This window comes from Maniola jurtina, chromosome 2, assembly GCF_905333055.1.
Source record: "Maniola jurtina chromosome 2, ilManJurt1.1, whole genome shotgun sequence".
NCBI lineage: Eukaryota > Metazoa > Arthropoda > Insecta > Lepidoptera > Nymphalidae > Maniola > Maniola jurtina.
The window spans coordinates 1,782,445-1,804,130 of NC_060030.1; the positions used below are offsets into that span (position 1 = coordinate 1,782,445).

The following is a 21,686-nucleotide window of genomic DNA, read 5'->3' on the forward strand; positions in this document are numbered from 1 at the left end:
AAGCTTTGTCTAATTAACATTTTAGTTTTGATTCAATTTTATTCTTGCTCTGCTGCAATTTGTTTGTAATGCTTTGATGTTAAAATTTCAAGTTTCAACGTTGAAATTTCATAATTTATCATCTGCACAGTGTTGTATGAAATACTGTAATATATTTGCCGAAGTTATAAAATGCTGAAGCGTAATAAATTTTAATGGCTCACCAGCGGAACGTTTCACGTAAATTAAAAGCGTTCTTCTATTGATTAAAAAGCTTTTTTAGGTTAACAATTTGGGTCTTGATTCGGATCAGCGGATTTATTTGAGTGGAGATTCATTAGTTTCGTCCGCTCGGGCTTGGCTTTTATTAGTCTGGGGTCAGTGTTGCCGTCTATAACTTTTGGGATTGAGACATTAGTTTGAATATTGTTTTTAACTTCGACTACAGAAACATAAAATCCACTACATTGTGTGTTGAGTTTGACCACCACACAGTCACAGTTATTTTGTAAGGAACCTCACAAATGTACAAGGTTATTTGAAGGAACCTGATAAGTTCTGTGCAAGGTTGTTTTATCGTTGTACTGATGAAACGTTAGGTTAAAGGTTAACGATTTTCTAGTGCTGACGAGGGTTTTGATGGGACGTACCAAACCAACGTGGTGGTCAGAAACAACGGCAGTTGCCTGTACGTACCCCCGGGCATTTTCAAGAGCACATGCAAGATAGACATCACCTGGTTTCCCTTCGATGACCAACATTGCGACATGAAGTTCGGTAGCTGGACTTACGACGGCAATCAGGTACAGAGAAAGATAGGATGGTTATTATAAAAAATATACTACCAAAAGGTTTAAAAAGTATTCTTAAGATATACTGTTAAAATATAATCCTAAAATCATATAATAGTAGTAAAGAGCATAGTATAAAGGATAGATTGTTTGATTAATAATATAAATGAATGGTGTTTGAAAAAATATAAGAAACTTTAACGGTAAAGAAAAACCTACCTTTGGCTTTCAATAATATTATTGGAAAAGTTTGAGTAAGTTTTAACGTAAATTTTCCAACGATTGTTATTTCAATTGGTTCAGTTATTTCATCTGAACCTTTTAAAAAGTAGATTAAAATTGAGAAAAAAGGAAATTTAGAACAATTATTTTATACAGAAAATTATAATTAAGATTAGGGTTAAAAATTAAATTCAAAGAGGCTTTTCGCATTTAAAACTTATTGGCTCATTTCAACTTATCCTCATTTTCATTGTAGACTCAAGTCTGTTTTTCGTTTTGAATATAATAAAATTCTTATTTCAAGATAAGATTTATGCAGATAGAATTCAATTTAATTTTTTATTAATTTGAACTAAATTGAATTCTATTTTAAATTTATGAAATAGAACCTTACCAAACCTTGTCAAACCACGTTGACTACGAAAGTTAGACTAAGTTGAAATGATCCAGTAAATATTGATTAGAGATGGGGAAAATTAGGAAGGGCAGAGTTGACCATTAAGGGAACCATGTGAGAAACCAAAAGGATTACGTCTATCCCTAAAGTTTTGTATGTACTATTTTGCATGGTGCAAAAAAATTACATACCTACTTTAAACATATCACCCTTCTATTTATAATAAAAAGTTTAGTTATTCTTCAATTTATTGTCTATCATACGGATTCACACTTATCTACATTTCCAATTTTTTCACAACTCAGTAGAAGTAAAGAAATATTTACTTTCGTATAACCCCTGAATTTGCAACAAAATTTTTTAGCTATTCTCAACGATATTTATGATTGATTATTATTATTTACTTGTTTTTCTCTTGTCTACGAAATTGCATGTAGGCAACTATATTTTACATTAAATTATTATTTTGAATCTAAATTTAAAAGAGAACCATAAAACATTTTCGTTTTATTATTGATCTTTTCTTTTGAATTCCGTATGGTAGTTGGTTTAATTAAATATCTAAATATTAAGAGTGAGCATGCTCTGTGTTTTAGATCTTCTTTTTGATGACCTTATAAATAGGTAAATATATGGTTTTTCACATTTCCCTGTTTATTTATTTAGTTTCTGTAAAACTCACACTTTTTATAATTTTTAAAACTGTGCAAGTGTAGTTTTCAGCCCTTTTACCAATAATGCATAGTAGCTAGAAAGTAGTGATAAATTGTTAAATGATTTCGCAACTAATCATATTTTACTGTAACAGTTGGATCTCGTACTCAAAGATGAAGCAGGTGGCGATCTATCCGATTTTATTACGAATGGAGAGTGGTATTTAATAGGTAAGTTTTATGGGAATTTTAGAATAAAATACAGGGTGAAAGGTTGCTTTGTGGTCGTTAAAAATGGTTGTTTTCCCGCGTACCTAAGCATGATTTATTATAGTACTATCAAATCGTAGAGTTCAATTTAAAAAAAAAACGTTCATCAAAACTCGAAAGCGTGAGAAACAATGGTAATTCATTAGACATAACATAGGTACCACTCGAATCGCACACGGTGCCGACAAAATGAAAATGTTCAGTGCAAAATAAACTCTCGCGCGTAGTGATGCGGCATAAACTAGTCTGCATGTACAGCTGGCTGCAATGCTATCACGAGGTATTACTATTGGTTCGAGATCATTCTCGAGTTTTGTTTTTCACAATTTCAAGTTTGCCAAATTTTTATCCTAATAATATCTTTCTATAAATCGATTACTAGACTAAATCATATTGCTGTGGGAAAACCACCATTAAAATAGCACGTTGTATATTTCGACTTAAGTTTCGATTCATTTGTGTGTACATATCATGCATAACTAATGAACTAATGCCTCTCGATAGTGCGACCGGATTAGAGAAAATTGGCAAAATATGGGTTGTTAATATACCAGCCATTTTTAATTAAGATATGTATGTATCGTAGAATCTACAATACGCCAACATGTGTTTATGACTGCTATTTCGTATAAACAATATCAAGATATTTTCTCAAGATTATGATATAAATCACGTACTCCTAAAAATAATATGTGCGTGGAAATGTAATAAATCCAATTTTCATACGAATGTTCTCAGGTATGCCAGGGAAAAAGAATACAATAACGTACGCCTGCTGTCCAGAGCCGTATGTGGATGTGACGTTTACAATTATGATCAGAAGAAGAACGCTATATTATTTTTTCAATCTAATAGTTCCTTGTGTTCTTATATCTTCAATGGCCCTCCTCGGCTTCACACTGCCACCCGACTCTGGAGAAAAACTAACTCTTGGTGAGTATAAGATTTTCTTTAATCTTTTAATATTTTAAACCATATCATACTACAAAACATCCACATTGATAAAAATAGCAATCACGCTGAAAGTTATGTGCAGACTCTAGATATTCTTTACAATAAAATATGAAAATTTTAAGTATTACCTAAGAATTCATTTCGTAAAAATCTTACAGCTCTGAGTAACATAGATTCACAAAAATATTAGTAAATATAGACGTTGGTCACCATCACAATGCTTGTAATGAAAATACAGCTGATTTTGTTATTAATAGAATAAAAATATTACAACTTTTTTAACCGCATTATCTTCAAAATAGAAAACTAGTAGTTAAAAAACGAAAATTTTATTATCAATGTATAAAAGAATACAAATCCTAATGAGTTTTCCAAAAACTCATATCTCACAACGGTGGTATTGTAATTAGCCTTTGATAAATTTCTGCAAACAGTTATTATGTAAGTATACGACTTAGAACAAAATGTAAACAATAAAATGATTTATCTTTCTGCTATATTCTAGTCCCTCGCTCAGAGCTACGCAAATACCTTTAACATTAATGATATTGTGTGCTAAGATTTTGAATTTTAACTGTATAGATTAAATCCTAAATAATTGATGGAGTAAGAAGTTATTATTCTCAATTATTAAAATTGAATGAACCTGTGAATAAAAAAGATTTTGGCTTGCCATTCTACAATCTTTATGAGGGGTTTCTCATAGTGCATTCTAAACTAACGTAGTTTGGCTCCAACCAATGAAACTCAATAAAACTACGATCTAGGTACTAATATCTGCGGTTTTCCAGATTTCTGTTAAAATATTCAGTTTCAAACTTACACGGTCTCAAGAATTTACATACAAATTTAAACCCGTGTTAACTCTAAAGCTAGGTATTTTTACAAAAATCTGGCAAATCACTGACATTAGTTTCTAGAATGTGTCTAGAAAATTAAATTGGGTTGGATTGCTTACTATTGAAATGAGAACCAAACTACGTTTGTATGGATCGAGTGACGGAGACCGTTAAGAAGTTTAATTATTTATTTATTAATAAATGATGATTTGGGCTTAACAAAAGTAAATGTTCCGATAAGTGGGCTAAGGGCATTTTGATTTCTAGCTACTTCGTTAGGGTTAAAAATGATTTTGGTTTCAGGAGTGACTATTCTACTTTCGCTGACGGTCTTCCTCAACCTGGTTGCGGAGACCCTGCCGCAGGTCTCCGATGCTATCCCCCTGTTAGGTACACAGTCCAGACCAAGACCCCGATATCCAAACCCAAATTCCCGCTTTTTTACTTATTTTCATATTCAGAACTATCTCTTATTGTTTCATTTTTATTTTCAACTGAAAGCTATCTTTATTATTTTGTATCCTCTTTTAAAATAAATACTAACAATATTTTAAAACATTACAAGGAGTAAATTATGTACTGTAAATTTTTAAGATAAAATCTTAATTAATCAATTCATAAGTTACTTCGAGAGTAACAACAAAGTATTGTGTTTTGAATATTTTTAACCCCCGACCCAAAAAGAGGGGTGTTATAAGTTTGACGTGTGTATCTGTGTATCTGTGTGTCTGTGTATCTGTGTATCTGTGTATCTGTGTATCTGTGTATCTGTGTATCTGTCTGTGGCATCGTAGCGCCTAAACGAATGAACCGATTTTAATTTAGTTTTTTTTGTTTGAAAGGTCGCGTGATCGAGAGTGTTCTTAGCTATAATCTAAAAAAATTGGTTCAGCCGTTTAAGAGTTATCAGCTCTTTTCTAGTTTTCTTGCAGAAAAGTAGGTTAGATAACCGTTAGGTTCATAATATTATGTCAATAGACAAATGTCAATCTGTCAAGATGGACGTTGCCTAAATACATAATTATTTATTTGAAAATGATGTTTTGGAAAACTCAGATACTTTGGATCGTCGGGGGTGTTATAAATTTTTAATTTACACTTGTATATTTTAATGCCGATGCTCCGCTGACCAGTCAATTCTCAACTGTGACAAGAATTCTGAAATAAAGCCAAAACTTTCAACTTTAATTTTGTTAGTAAATCCTAAGAGTATTCGTAGCAAAACCACAAAGTACCTTTCTTCCTGGTAAAACATCAAAGTTAATCATCATATTATCGTTCTGTTTCGATCTTTTACTATTACAAGTGAGTGAGAGAGTTGGGAAATTTTAAAACTAGTGACCAGTTGCATCGATAAGAAAAAATTCAGTTTGATTAGAATTTCTTGCTAACCAGAGGATTGATTTGTCAAACCTTGCGAAGTTTCGGACGTTTATCATAATATATAGAAAAATGTTTACAGAGTTATGCTTTTGCTTGATAGTTAATGAATTCTACTTTGTTTGATCAAAATTTTAAATCACCACTCATATCATAGTAGGAGTAATGTTTCACGTTTATTCATTTCACATATTTCAATAAATAATAAATCTTGGAATCGATTTCGATTTTGCACGATTAAAACAATTTGGGAAATGTGACACAAATAAATTTCATAATACATCAGTTAAATAGCATTTAATATTCACATTGATAAACAGCTTACCTCGATATCAAGTAACGTAAGTAAAATTATGTTTTTATTTATAGTTGTATTATTATATCACAGAATTGGATTTGCATGTTGGAACATATTTAATGTATTTTCTGGTATTTTTGGGATCTCGAAGGTAAGTCTTTTCATTGCTATTAATAAATTAATAAGTATTGTATTACATTTCTTATTTTGTATTAATCCATAGTCGTAATCGATTCCATGGTGTATTATTTAATGTTGTGTTTTGGTGTTCTTATATTTGAAAGACATTATGAAAGGCACTCTAGTGGCTTTATTCTAGATACTTGGAGGGTGGTTTGATTGAATTATTATCATTTAAATAAAGTAGTTCCGTTAATTTATTTCTTTTATCTAATTCTTTGAATAAATCTAAATTCTAAACAGTTAATAAAATATGATATAAAATGTTTTCTAAAACCATAATAATATGCATGAATACTTCATTCTATTTCGTTTATTATTTCACTTGAGATCCTACAACCAACTCAGCAGCACACTAACAGGAATATGTACATCCAAAACCGATACGAAGTCACAAACTAAAATAGGTTCCATAGAAGCAATTGTAAATACGAGTAGATTTTTTTATCATAGAATTGTATATTGATCTTTACAGGTGTTACCATTCTCCTGTCGCAAACTGTTTTCTCTCTATTGGTGGGACACGTCATCACTAAAACCTCTGAGGCGATCCCCCTAATAGGTGAGAAATCCGTGTTTGCTAGTAATTAAACTAAAACTTCTAAAATATATGTATAAACAATCTGACATTATCTGAATAGATCGTTTTCTAAAATGGGAATGGGTTGTGAGGAATTTCGGGAAGATTACAAATTTAATAAATATAACTGAACTGTTTCTAAATTACTGTCATATTAAAATATTCCTCTGCTCATTCCCGAAAGAATCGTTTTAATAAAAATCTAAATAGAATGCTTGAATGAAATCTATCTAAACAGCCTAGTGCCTAAACTTTTTAATTTTAACTTGCCTTTTAGGTTTCTGGAATTAATATGCTTTATGGTTTGCCAATATTCGAAATGAATATTGCAACTACACAGCTCTAGTTTAAATACTGCTATGTCTTGTAAACTGAAGCAAGCTCAAGGTACTTTCCAAACTAGCCTCCAATTTAGATCTTTCTTGTAATGTATTAAAATAATTAACCGTCTTCATTATTATTTTGTTTGATTTGATTCACTCATTTTCCGAATTAGTAATTTTGTCATAAATCGTATTGTTCTAAATATTTTTCATTTTTGTAGGCTTAATTTTTTTATTAAATGATAATTGACATCATTAAAGTTGCATGGTTTGTTAAAATTATTTGAAGCATTTTAAATGAAGGCTTAGATTTTTCGATTTATAAAAAAATGCTTGTAGCTGGTGCCGCTATGTTAATTTTATTATCAATGTGTGACCCTCCAAGTATCCTTCGAAAAATCAACTTATTAGTTTTTTAAGACTTAATTTAAATTGTAAACATTCTGTTTCTTACAACAATTGTGTATTAATTTTAATCTAAAGTTTTGTGTATTAACGTCTAGGTACATGTTGATTTATTTTTGACTCTGATTGTAATTGTCATTCGTTTTATCTATAGTTTTATAATAATTCCTTTTTTTCAAAAACTTAAAGTATGTTACTCTGTTATCTTTTTTCTTCCTTAATAGGCATTTGATTCACCAAGCACATTCTTAAATTCTTTATTTAGTAACTTTGTACTTATACTATACTTAATGTTTATGTTTTTAATGATATAATTCCTATAAAAATGCATGTTATATTTAAATGTTAGTTAAATTTCTTTGCTTTTGTTTATCAGTGTTGTATATATAATATATAAAGAAAAAATAAAAATTTAATCTGCTAAAATTCTATGTAAAAAAATAAAGCAAACATTGTAAAGTACTTAATTTTCTCCTTAAAATATTATTTCCGATATTTATTTTACCACAGTTATTGTTCCTAATAATTATTTAGTAATTCGAAATCAATATTTAAGATATTTCTTGTAGTAGATGTAATTCATCTTATAAATTCTCATCATTAAGTTATTATTTTCTTAGATAATAATTTTTTCTAGTTATAAAATAATAATTCTGGCTAACAGGGACTTACTTCAATTGCATCATGTTTATGGTGGCCTCATCCGTGGTGCTAACAGTGGTGGTGTTAAACTACCACCACAGAACAGCAGATATACATGAAATGCCGCAATGGGTAAGTCAATTATTATCAAATTAAGAATATTAGAGAGAAAGGGAAATAAGTATATTTTCTGAATAACATTATGGTGTAGGGTAATGTTAGTGTGTACTTATAAAGTACGCATATCTGCTAGCTTGTGCTCGATAAAAGATGGCAGCCTCAACAAACTGTTCTGTTTGGCGGCTGTTTTAATTATACAGGAAGTACCATACAGCAACGTTACTTCCGTCCGAAGAAAAATCTTTGTTCTTAATATAAGATTTTATATCCATCAACGTTGATAATATTTGAGTGTCGAAACACTTCGGTGTTTAAAAATAATAATCTTGAAATAAAATGGATGGTACAGAATTTCTTACTTTATATCCTAACCATTAGGCCCATTTTATGTTGACTTTAGTATGTTTTGATGCTCGAATTCTATCAACGATGGTGAAATGTAGAATCTTACTAACCATACTGAGTTGTTTTCAAGTCGCGCCTAAAGAAGTTTTACTTCATAGCCATTTATGTTATACAAGTTATTAAGTATTATTGTTATTAATGTTATTTTGTCTGTTGGTTCAGATAAAAACAGTGTTCCTACAATGGTTGCCGTGGATCCTGCGCATGTCGAGGCCCGGGAAGAAAATAACTAGGAAAACAATTATGATGTCAAATAGAATGAGGGAACTGGAGCTAAAGGAGCGATCGTCCAAATCTCTTTTAGCTAACGTGTTGGATATAGATGACGATTTTAGACATGTACCCCCGCCACCTAATAGTACGGCATCTACAGGAAATTTAGGACCCGGGTAAGGAAAATGTGTCGGACAATAATAAACTAGTACTAATCATATTAATTACATAGTGAGTTAGGTTGCTGTTGAGTTAATGGAATAGAATAAAATATATTTTTATTCAAATAAACGTTTACAAGTGCTTTTTAATCGTCAAAATAATTTACCACTGGTTGGATTACCAACGAACATCAGCCATTCCTAACGAGAAAAACCAGCCAGAAACTCGATAGTCGCTATTATTAAAGATTCGTTTTAAAATATTGTAAGGATCAAAATTATTCATACGTACCTAATCAATTTGTCTGTAATCTGTCGAAAAGTTTCATGTCTGAAATATAATTTTGATGACGAAATATGGTCAAAACTATTTTATTTCTCATAATATTGTTCACGTATTGATTTGATACAGATGTTCAATATTTCGCTCGGACTTCCGGCGGTCGTTCGTCCGTCCCTCGACGATGGAGGATGTGGCCGGTGGGCTGGGAGGCCACCAGCGAGAACTGCAGCTGATCCTGCGGGAACTGCAGTTCATCACGGCGAGAATGAAGAAGGCTGACGAGGAAGCCGAACTAATTAGCGATTGGAAATTCGCAGCGATGGTAGTGGATAGGTGAGTTCAAATATTAGATTTTTAAGATATGACTGGTCCGTCCGTCAATAATGGAGGGTGTAGTCGGTGGGTTGGGAGGCCACCAGCGGGAACTGCAGCTGATACTGTGGGAACAGCTGTTCATCACGGCGAGAATGAAAAAGCTGACGAGGAAGCCGAAATAATCAGCACTTGGAAATTCGCATCGCTGCGGATAAATGACTTCTAATATTAATTATTTTAAGATACTAATGTTTTAAGTCACTAGTATATAATATTAAATAGTTTGAAAAACTGATAGACATAAGAATCTCTAGGTGTTGTAATAGCGACCTTGTACCGGAAAGTGCAGCGTTGGTAGATATACATTATTATCAAACGAGTCGTAGGAGGCGCAATACCGTGGCGTGTGGAAGTCACTTCAAGGCACCTATGTCCAGCAGTAGACGTCTATCGATGGATGACAACGACTGCAGCTAATGAACTTAAGCTACAGGTATTAAAACATTGAGACTGCCACAGTTTTGGTACCAAAATTTCTTAAAATATGTGATAATGCAGATATTGTCAATATTTTTATGTACATACAATATATTTTATTGAGTGATTGAGTGGGTCAAATGTTATGCGCGATAAGTCAATCTTGGGAAACCCGGTGCTTATTTGGGTCAATAATAATTATAAAGTATAATACATCGTCAGTGGGGTACACCAAGGTGGATTTCCGACCAATGTCACTTCAAGATGAAACTATAAATTTTTTGCCTACACGATGTTGCGACGCCTGAATCCAGTGGATCCCGGCGATACTTTGTATGTCGTCTGTTCAAGTAGTGGAGGGTCTTCCAACGCTGCGCTTTCCGGTGTGAGGTCGCTATTCGAACATCTTGGGACCTCAACTCTATCGGTTTTCGAGCTATAGGCCCTGCCCACGGCCACTTCGGCTTCACAACCCACAGAGCTACGTTGGTTATTTTGGTTCCGTTACAGACCTTTTCATTTCGGATTTGATAACGATAAACTCCTCAAGAAATAGCTCTCTCTGACTTTGAGCTTCTTTATGAGTCCCATAGTAAGCGACTATGTTTCCAATCTACTCTGGGGTTATATCTGGGTGTAATTAGAACGCTAACGAAAACTTAGCGTATCATTTATACTACATAAACACAGTCTAATTCCAATAACCATTTGCCTTTACTTGGTGATTCAGTATTTTTCAAACCAGTAATGTAAAGCCCCGCTTACGACGTGGTATTGACCCCGCAGCACCTATCTACGCAACCTTCGTTAATATCAAGCGTTAGTGAAATGTTTAATTTGCATTATATTGCAAACTTTTTAAACATACAGATTCTTTCCACGTTTTTTTGTAGTATCTTATCAGTAATCATCAGTACTATCACTCTTTGTTTTTGCTAGCGTTATAATTACAGCCTGTGTAAATATGTGCATTATTAAAATGTAAGGGGTTTGTCCACAGGTTCTGTTTGTTCGTGTTCACGTTATTCACTATCATCGCGACAGTGGCGGTGCTGCTGTCGGCCCCGCATATCATCGTGCAGTGACCATGACTAAATGAGTCCGTATCTGAAACATGAGAGAACTAATTATACTATAATTCTTATCATAAGTATGTATAATAGTCTAACTAAGTAATGTATAACGCGTACAAAGTGACAAAGGACTCTCCTTTGCTCTATCTGTCAACTGTAATCTGATAAATACGGCTCGCAAGAAAGTATTTTGCATTCAAAAAAATTTTACACATCATTTAATTATCATTTACACGTTCCATAAAAACCGGTATTTGTTTAATATTTTATAAAAGCTCGAGTATTTAACCAGTGACGATGGGTAGAGATAGATAAATCATGTGAAATAAATTGAGAAGAAATACCGGCAATCATTGAATTGATTGAAGATGAGGGTAAGAACTTTAATTATTTTATTATGAACATGTAATTTAATATAAGCTTCACTAACAATTTGCACACCAGTTTAGAATGTGTAAGGTGACTCAATGTATGGAATAACTAGTTGTACCTATATTCCAGCGATTTAAGGATTATTATTTATTAATTTCACACTCTTAGTAAAACCCCTAATTTTTAAAATGACAGTCGTGATAGGTTTATTTTAGATCCTACATAAATGTCCTATTTTATAGGGGTAAGCAGCTGTAACGATGGATGACTGGAGTTGAAACGTTACATACGGATTAAATCATTTTCTTTCGAGATTAATTCTTTTTTAAACAAATTATTTTTTGCTAACCCTACCTAATCAGATTAAATTGACAGATTTAACGTCACAACATGGCGGCACGGTGGTCTTTTCTTAAATTGTACGCGTTATACTTCGGTACGCGACTCAAACGCACATGTCTCTATTGACTATGTCGAAAGACGGTAAATGTAAAGGAAATAAAAAAGTTACATATAGATTAGATAAGTCCAACATTAATATTATAAAACAATTGTGATGTTGATTAGGATGTAATACATATAAATGTTGACGTATAATTTGTTAAATATATAATTATATCTCTAATGAATACGTTTAAATATAATAACTAAAATGTTTAGTTAAATAATTTAAAGGAAAACAAGGCAAGCGTGAATCGGGTTTACTTTGGTTCACACACAAAAACTGTATTTAATTTAAAAGTATTGATATCTTTTGATACACAAGAAATATTTCTACTACATATATTTAAGTAATTTTGATACACACAATAATTTTAGTAGACTCTAATTTAAAGGTAACTCTGGTAAAAGTTAAACATCATAAGGGATTGATTTCTTTCATGGAAGAGTTATGGGAAATGGAATGAGAAAAAATCCTTTATAAGTAAATGAGGGATCACTACCAATGACATTACCATAGGATGTTAAGTAATGTACATAACATAAAGGATTAAAATATATTATTAGTATCATAATATTATGAATTTTGGATCATGTTTAAGGTGAATTTTCTTTAGTTGTATATAATCATCAGGAATTGGTTGACGATAGACAGGCACATTCATGTGTCCAGTACAGGGTTAGTATAAGATTTTACATCACACTAAACTGATATGTAATTCTAACATCGAAATATTTTAACGTCAAAGAAAAACGGAAGTTCGTCCATACACCTACAGTCAGTGTCCCAAGCGAAAACCTTGCAAAACAAAAATCTACGGCACTGAATGTGTGAGTTTAAATCAAGGATTTTTAGGTCCATTTTACTTTAACGTTATTCTGTTTTGACGCTCAAATTCTATCAACGATGATGCGATGTAGAATCGAATACTAATCCAACAGAACTAGCAGCTGTACACTATATTGAGAGTATTGGAATTGAGCCAGACTTAAATAAGTAAAACGAACCAAAGTAACGGTAGAATAGAAAGTAGATATGCGTATTAAATAAATTTAAATAAAAATATTTATTAATACTGATGAAATAAATAAAATGAAATATTGAATAAGCTGAAAGAACACTCAATTGGTTTTTTTAACAATGCGCAGAAATTGAATGGAAATCTAGAATCAGAGTATTATAATGTGCTGTTTAGACAAAAATAATGAAATATTGGGGAAATAGTTGCTCTTTCATTTGAGTAGTCAACCTTTAAATGTAGTGCAAATTATATCACGCTGCTGAATAATTTGTTATTGTTATCGATTATTTTATACAAGTATTTGTATATAATTAAGGCGGAAACGCAGTTTTTATTAGAAACGAGAAATCGAAAATAAGAAGCAACGTTCTAAATACGTAGATATTACCCAAAGACATCTTAGGAGTCACCCAAATGAATTTAATATTGACCAACTAAAAGATTATTACGTTGGCAATATTAAATCGAGTGACGCTTCCAATCTAAGGTTTTGGGTAAGAAATCCTTTAGCACATACCGTAGAGTTAGATAATATTGTAACATAGATAAACTATGTAATTATAACATTTATTCACGTCTTTATCTATGTCCGTTCCTCAATTTCGCTCTTATAGGTGTCGTGATAGCCTAGTGAATGTCGTGTCTCTTAATATAAGGCTACGGTGTAATAATAAGGAAGCTCATTAATTTTAGCGACTTAAACACAAAATAAATTAGTATCTTACGATTATATTCATCTGAATCTTATTTGGTTACGGAATTGCTTATCTTCTTGCTTATGTGGATTAAAATAACGCTAGATTTTTATAACATTAAAGTATATTTGGCACAAAATTAATTCAGTTTACCGACACAATTTCATCATGCTATAGAATGTTATTTTATAAAGTGTTTCTTTATCATATTATATACTGTATGGTGCTCAAATTATATCAAGATTGCAGATTCCTTTGTATATACTTAAGATATTTTCATTTCTTTATTCGTCAATATTGTTATTCTAATAGATGAATGTCAAATGTTGTATCGTATTAATTATTATCAGTGATTATGTGACTGTTATTATTCTATTATATTAATTATCTCCGCAAGTGGTGAAAAATTAAAAAATCGGTATAAATAAGTTAGATTTGTTAGTGCCAAAGTTTAGGATTTATACAATTAAGTTTGTTTATAGAGATATAAATTATAAAAGGTAATGTTGAAAATTTTATTGTAAAAACTTATAAAAAAAACGAAATAGTGTCCTTGTTAACGTGTAACTTAACGTTAATGTTAAACTTACAGCATTGGGCCGCAAGTACGGGTTCAATCAGCCAATTTTAAAAGCTTAGTTTATTTTAAAGAATAAATAAAGAGGTTGTGAAAAGGTTTTTGAAAACCCGTAGTTTGCGATTCTATGTTAATAAACTATACATTAAAAACGCGTAGAAATGGATCTACATTAAAAGTAAAGTTTAAATAACTAAAACGCCTGCATGGGACCGGGATTGAAATAAACGTACAAAAGAACTGATGCATTACAACACTATTTCATCTGCAGTGCTTTACTTTACATTGAGTTGCTCATTTTGCGTCAAAAAATACTAACTCACACAGAATACTCAAAATACAAATACATACAAATCAAAATTAATAAAAACAAAGTAGAAACTTCGGCATAGAAATAAACACTTATTTACTTAAAGTTTATAATTTTCATAAAACTAAGCTTCCAATACGCTTGTGAAAATCCATAAAATAACAAAAGTTAATAAGCAAGAATGTGTTAGTGGATGTTTGAAATAGATAAAATAAGAAAATAAAGCTGCCATGTTTAGCTCATTTTTTAATATTTTGTAAGCATACCGATGTTTTAGATGCCCTTTGATAAGCTAAAATTGCCACGTTTATAATATTATCTTATTTATTCTGTATTGTATTTATATATTTCTATACTCTATACATCAAAAATCGTGGTTTGATAAATCTTTAAAACCTAGATTTTTTTGCGATTTATGTTTTCACATTTTTTACATTTTATGTGGTCTCAGAATCTTCGTAACTATTTCAAAATTTGGATATCATTTTGATATTTACATATTTTAAGTTTTTTCGCTAATTGTGCCTACGATAGTACAATTAGCGAAAAAAAAAGAAAAAAAAAAGAAAGTTAATATTTTGCAATGCCCGATTTTCGGTGTGGTTGATTTTGCTTATAATTTTCTGCTAATTTCATTCTAAAGCTAACAAAATATAATAATTATAAAAAAAATATAGGTATATGTAAGTAAAGCAACCAAAAAAAATAATATCCCGAGTTAAAAAAATTGAAAAAAGAATGCGACACATTAAATTGACATTTTTTAATCGTAGGCTATAAGATAAATATAAATCTAAAAAAAATTCTAATAGTCAAAAGTCAATACTTAATATGATAACATAACATTGATTTTATTTTACTCCCATAATATTTTATTTACATCATAAATACAAGGAAAACGATCGCAGTATACCTACTTATGTCAAAGAAAATTACGACACAAATTAATAGTTAACACGAAAATGCATATTGCACAACAGAAACTAAATGCTTTAATTATAAAACAGGTATTTTTGACGTTTCATGTACATTTATCACTTGGTATTCTGTACTTCTGACGACTTTAGTCTAAGATTTTATCACATTTTAAACACTATCCCGAACGGCCGAATTTGATAATAGTAATCCATCTTTTTCCATAATTTGTCGATAATTTACTTAGCAACGTTGTTATATTTTGTCAAAAATTAAATCTAATTACATAACTGGCAGGGATTTTACCTGTACTCTCCTGGCTAGGCTATCCCAATCAGCTTCGCCATATCTGAAGATTTTTATTAAAATTTATTGCGAAATATTCAAGAGCAAATACTTAAAAAAAATATATAATTATTGTCCTTTTTGACAAATAACAACGTTGCTATGTAAGCTATCGACGGATAACAGATGGATTAGTTATTAATTCGACTGTTAACTCGTCTTATGGAGCGATTTGATGGGATGTTTTTGTAACAGAATCATCAATGTATGTCGACTTCAACAATTCATTAGAACACTACCCGATATAGGAGTCGTTAAACCACAGAATATTATATGAGGGCCGATTTTTCAATCGCCAAATAACTTTTACCTGAGGAATAAAGAGGTTTTGACAGTTTTTGTATAGGAAATCTGTCAATACGACATATTTATTCCACAGGTAAAAGTTATTTGACGATTGAAAAATCGGTCCTTAATATCTTCTTCAACTTGCAATCTGTTGCATTTTTTAAAAGTTTACATCACATCAAATCACTCATTGAGGCCCTAACATAAGAACTCTTTTTCATTTTACTATACAATACTATAATTAAAGCAAAATTAGCTAATATTTAAAAAAAAACTTGCTGTCCTATAAAATTACTAAGTGGCGATCATGTGTATTGATTGTAAGTCATTTTATTTTGCTTCTTATTTTTACTGTTTTACAAAAACATATATTATGTACTATTTTTGAACCAATACCTTTAGAGTCAAAGACTTTTTAAACTTATTCGGTTTTTATGAACATTTATTTTTACATAATACTGTTTCTCTTTTCTATTTCTAAATCTAAAGCAAATATTGCCCATACCAGTAACAAATTCATGCAATTACGCGGGAAACGAAATAAGATAATGGACACATACTGTCCGATATCAGCCATTTAGGCGCCAAATCTGTGCCAAGTTCTATTGGACCAACCAATTTCAGGAAAATTTCACACAATATTACTTTCCTAGGCAACTGAATATAAGCTTACTATGAAATGTGGTAGTGAAGAAAATATCTGGAAAAAAATTTGAACTATTCAAACTGCTTACCAGTAATATCTACATACTTACATTTGGAAGGTCGGAGGTTTGATTCCGTGGACGCAACTCTAACATTCGTTTCAAGCAACTAAATAATCACTTGCTTTAATGGTAAAAGAAAACATCGCGAGGAATACTGTATGTACGAGAGGTCTGCATACTGTTATTCTTTTTAATAATTATTCAATTTTTAATATAAAAAGTCCTTGATTTTAAAGTTACTGTGAATCACGCTAACATGCTTATTATATTATAAGAGTAATAAAAATAAAAATAATCATTTCATCTTACTGTATTTTACATTTCTATTTCATAATTAAATACCTCTATCATAATATTATGTTACAGTGTAATTATCCATCGCGTTTTCCAGATTTCATATTTAATAATTAAATTACTTAAATAATTTAATTTGTATTTTTGACATAAATTTCGACATACTTTTGTTTATGTAATATAATAATATGTAAAATATGTAATATATTTTCATGATATATGAAACATACAGAAATCCTTTAGTTATATAATACTTTTAGATATCTATATTTTATCTAAAAGGAAAAGCTGACTCACTGGCTGACTAACTGATCTATTAACGTACAGCTTAAACTACTGGATGGATCGGGCTAAAATTTGGCTATTAATGTGACGTAGACATCCACTAAGAAAGGATTTTTGAAAATACAACCCCTAAGGAGGTAAAATAGGGGTTTGAAATTTGTGTGGTCCACGCGGACGAAGTCGTGGGCATAAGCTATAACTACAATATTATCAAATAAATAAAATATTTACAAAACAATTTTCTCATTTTTTGTGCAGTTTTAATGAAATCAAAGAAAACGATGGATAATCACACAATGGCGTCACGTTATGGAATTATTTATTGATAAAAGCATGGTCACCATTCACTATACAGTTTATTTTTGTACGCCCTCACTCCGCATTGTGTTCCTGTGGCTTATCAATAGTCAAAAATAATTAATTAAAATTAATTAAAATTCGACTGCAGGTAAGATAACTACCGAGTGTAATGTAAGTTTTTAAAAAGAAAGCCCCTATGGAGGTTTTTTATAATAGTCGTCATTATAAAAATACAAAGGTAAATTTGTAAAGAATATTAAATCTGAACGAGTAATACGTTTATTCGTTAAATTGACTAAGTAGCATTCGATTTGTATAAAACTAAAATTAAAGCAATCTGATTTATACTACTCAGTGTGTTTTATTTTCGTTTCAAGACCTCACCTACTCAATGATTAAAGTTTTGTATTCGCCCGAGAAAGAATTGACTCTGATTTCGAATTAATCGTAGAGTCAGTACGAGAAACTTTGATTAAGAGTTTGTAATCAAAGTTTCTTCAGTATTTTAGAGTAAAAAGCTTTTGAAAATAGTTTGAATGAAGCACGTAGAGGTAGAAGAAACGGAAACTTGTTGTAAGAAGGGGTAAAATAAAAATTAATTCTATCTGTAATCTGTCGTTAAGTTATTTAAATTGATGGAACTCTGACTTTTCTTAATGTTAACAGAGATAAAACATTTCCCACAAAAAGTACCTAAACAAATTCAAGTAAGTATATAATATTTTGTCTTTTCATCTCAAAAATAATAGATAGACATAGTAATATATTATAAGTCAATGTACATAGATAATAATCAATTTTGGCCGTACATTGTTGATAGATTGATATATTAATTATGTATTTAGGCCAATAAGTATAGATTTGAAGTTACAACAAGGGGAGAAACAACAAACAGAAACTTTTTACAATGTTTTAGTATTCGAACGTTAGTTGCTACGTATACATACAAGTTGCTACGTAAACATACGTATACATATATACAAGTGTAAATAAAAAATTTATAACACCCCCGACAAGTGAAGGTTACAGTAACTAGAAAAGAGCTGATAACTTTCAAACGGCTGAGCCGATTTTCTTGAATTATAGCTAAGAACACTCTCGATCAAGCCACCTTTCAAACAAAAAAACTAAATGAAAGTCGGTTCATTAGTTTAGGAGCTACGATGCCACAGACAGATACACAGATACACACGTCAAACTTATAACACCCCTCTTTTTGGGTTGGGGGTTAAAAAGGAAAAGCTGACTGATTGATCTATCAACGCACAGCTCAAACTACTGGACGATAGCTATTATGACGTAGACACTCGTTAAGAAAGGATTTTTGAATATTCAACCCCTAGGGAGTAAAATAGAGGTTTGAAATTATTGTCGTCCACGCGGACGAAGTCGCAAGCACAACCTAGTCAGTACAGTACGTACCAAAAATGTAAGTACCTACGAATTAATATACCTAGTACCTATTCGACCCCGAGAATTTAATAAGTCGAAACAATTCGCATTTTGTCCATATTTCCCGGCATATTAGATTCGTAACATCGGGAAATAATGTCAGGGTAACGGAAAATAGAGGGAAATCTTGTCTGGTTATATTTCGGGGTCACCTACTTCTGCCACAGAATTCAGAATCAGTATAGAAGTGGTACAGAGTATTGCGTTGAAGTAAACGAGATAGTTGCGGCACAGGTGACTGATGTACTCTATCCGCGGAAAGGGGTTAGTGTAGCGCTCTCTCTGTTACGCCATCCCATACAAATGACAAAGACAAACACTCAGTGGATTTAACCCTTTTGAGTCACCAACCAATCATAAACGAAACTATGTTTTTGAATTGAATTCCGTTTTTTTTTTTTTCATATTTTTGTGAGTACTAGAACATGGTGTCTACTACTTTAATTACTCGACTACGGCAAAACTAAAAGGAAGGGTTATGATTTTAGCAGTCTATGTATGTATGTATGCACCTATGTATGTAGGCTTGTATTTTTGTGTGTTCCAATGTAGCGCCTACTGAGCCGATTTTGATGAATGAGGTGTCAATCGATTCGTTATTACGGTCCGGGTGACTTGTAGTTCTATCTAGTTACGTTTGCTTGGAGCACATGACGGATAAACCCCTCTTAAAAATTTAATTTAAAACCTTTAAAGCCATAAAAAATGAAGGTAATAGCTTTGAAACTCTTTGTCTGACAGCGACAGGTGCTAAGATATTGCTTTGCCGTTAGGGGAGAACCAGGGGAGGAATCGATCCAAACACCCCGTTTCATCATAAAACGCGTTCGTTTATACTAAATTGACTTTTTTCCTCAATTTTCCTTACATTTTTTGCGCTTAGTATTTTAATATTCCAACTTGGCTTTAATTGGTTTTAAGGGAAAACCTGCGAAAAGAACTCAAGAAAACCTCCACCATTATGTGATTAATATTAGGAGTCACAACCTCTCAGCAATGAGAAAATATACGGCACAGAGAGAGAAGAACGCGCTAATCTGAAGAAGATATTATAGCTTATTTTGTAAGGTAAATTCTATCGAATCCATATAATATTATAAGAATAAATGGAGAATTGTGTCTATCTGTCTGCTTGTTGCCTTTTCAAACTGTTAAACTAACTTTTAACAAATTTGGTGTGGAGATAGCTCGTGTGTTGGAAACGGACATAGGCTATTAGGGATAGGGATTTTTAATCAAAGAGTTCATACGGAATTATGAAATGGACGGGAGATTCAGGCGGTGCAAGATCATGGCGTGAGGAAATCCTTTCAAAAGGCCAATGTCTATCGGACTTTTTTATTTATTTTTATTCAGATACAAGTTAGCCCTTGACTGCAATTTCATCTGGTGGTAATTCATTATGCAGTCTAAGATGGAAGCGGAATAACATTGAAGGGGTATGGCAATTTTTATTAAACCCATACTACCCCTTTGGTTTCTACACGGCATCGTATCGGAACCCTAAATCACCTGTCGGCACGGCTTTGTCGGTAGGGTAATAACTAGCCACAGCCAATCCCACCAGACCAGACCAAAAGTTGAAAAATTATAAACCCTGCCTGCTCTTTCACGAGTCAAAGAGTTCATACGAGATTATGGACGGGACGGGAGATTCAGGCGGTGAAGACCGTGGCGGGTGGAAATCCTTACAATAGGCCAATGTCCAGCAGTGGACGACTATCGGTTAAAAAAAGATGATGATGACGATGACCTAGAATGAATGCAGATTGACTATCGAACTTGGTTGATTACAATCTAGGAACGGGTGAGAGGAACATGTACAGCGTATTCCGGATTTGAATACATCATGCCAGGTCAATGCACGCGCCGAATTTGCATGCGCTAACTACTTGTTTGCCTGAGCATACAAATTAATGGCTGGTGGTCGCAGTTTGCCCACAATCTATCTAGGCGCTTACCTCCTGACGGGTGATATGTGTGGACATTGAGCTGGAAGCATTGAACTAAATAAGTAAGGGCTATTTTAAACAAAAATCCTTCGCTATACCTACTGACTTCAATCTCAGAATCTATACCTCTATTTTACATGCTGTGTGTCCGTGAATTATTTGTCTTCCTAAATGAAGTTGTGGGCATCATCAAGTTCTAATGTAAAATATAAAAGCAAAAGTTTTTGACAGCGGTGGGATTCGAACCCACGCCCTTTCGGACTGGTGCCTAAAACCAGCGCCTTAGACCGCTCGGCCACGCTGCCTTGTGATGGAACTGCTCATAATTTGATATCAATTCATAGCCGTGATTCATACTGATTACTTTCGGTCAACATACGAATCTTTCATAGACGTTTAGATGATGTCCGCGACTTCGCCCGCGTGGATTTAGGGTTTTCTAAATCCTCTGCTTGCTCTTTGCTTTTCCGGGATAAAAAGTTGCCTGTGCCAAATTCCGGGGCGCAAGCTGCCTTCCACCTTTCATGTTAATCGATTAAACTGATAGACCTTTGAGAATCCCGTGGGAACGCTTTGATTTTTCAGGATAAAAAATAGCCTATGACCGTCCCTGTTATATAAGCTAACTTTGTACCACATCAAAATCGGTTAAACTGTTGGACCGTAAAAAGCTAGCACACAGACAGATATACCTACTTTCGCATTTATAATATTAAAGTATGGATTTAGTTCTAGAAAAAGTGTAGAATGTTTTATTGTGTGTTACACTGG

General features: G+C 32.2%; 1 protein-coding gene and 1 non-coding gene across 2 annotated transcripts in view; one reads left to right on the top strand and one right to left on the bottom strand.

Annotated features, from left to right (window-relative positions):
- Positions 1-16,940, top strand: part of LOC123875451 (neuronal acetylcholine receptor subunit alpha-7-like) — a 164,269-nt gene extending 147,329 nt beyond the window's left edge. Inside the window, exons 5-12 of the mRNA XM_045921285.1 lie at positions 602-782; positions 2,198-2,273; positions 3,051-3,245; positions 4,409-4,495; positions 7,936-8,045; positions 8,601-8,827; positions 9,225-9,428; positions 10,888-16,940. Coding sequence (XP_045777241.1) covers positions 602-782; positions 2,198-2,273; positions 3,051-3,245; positions 4,409-4,495; positions 7,936-8,045; positions 8,601-8,827; positions 9,225-9,428; positions 10,888-10,972 — 1,165 coding nt within the window. The 3' untranslated portion in view covers positions 10,973-16,940. The remainder of the gene's footprint in view (positions 1-601; positions 783-2,197; positions 2,274-3,050; positions 3,246-4,408; positions 4,496-7,935; positions 8,046-8,600; positions 8,828-9,224; positions 9,429-10,887) is intronic.
- Positions 16,941-21,140: 4,200 nt separating this feature from the next.
- On the bottom strand, positions 21,141-21,220 carry Trnal-uag. Its single transcript has one exon. It is a non-coding gene; the product is annotated as a tRNA-Leu (tRNA).
- Positions 21,221-21,686: the final 466 nt, after the last annotated feature.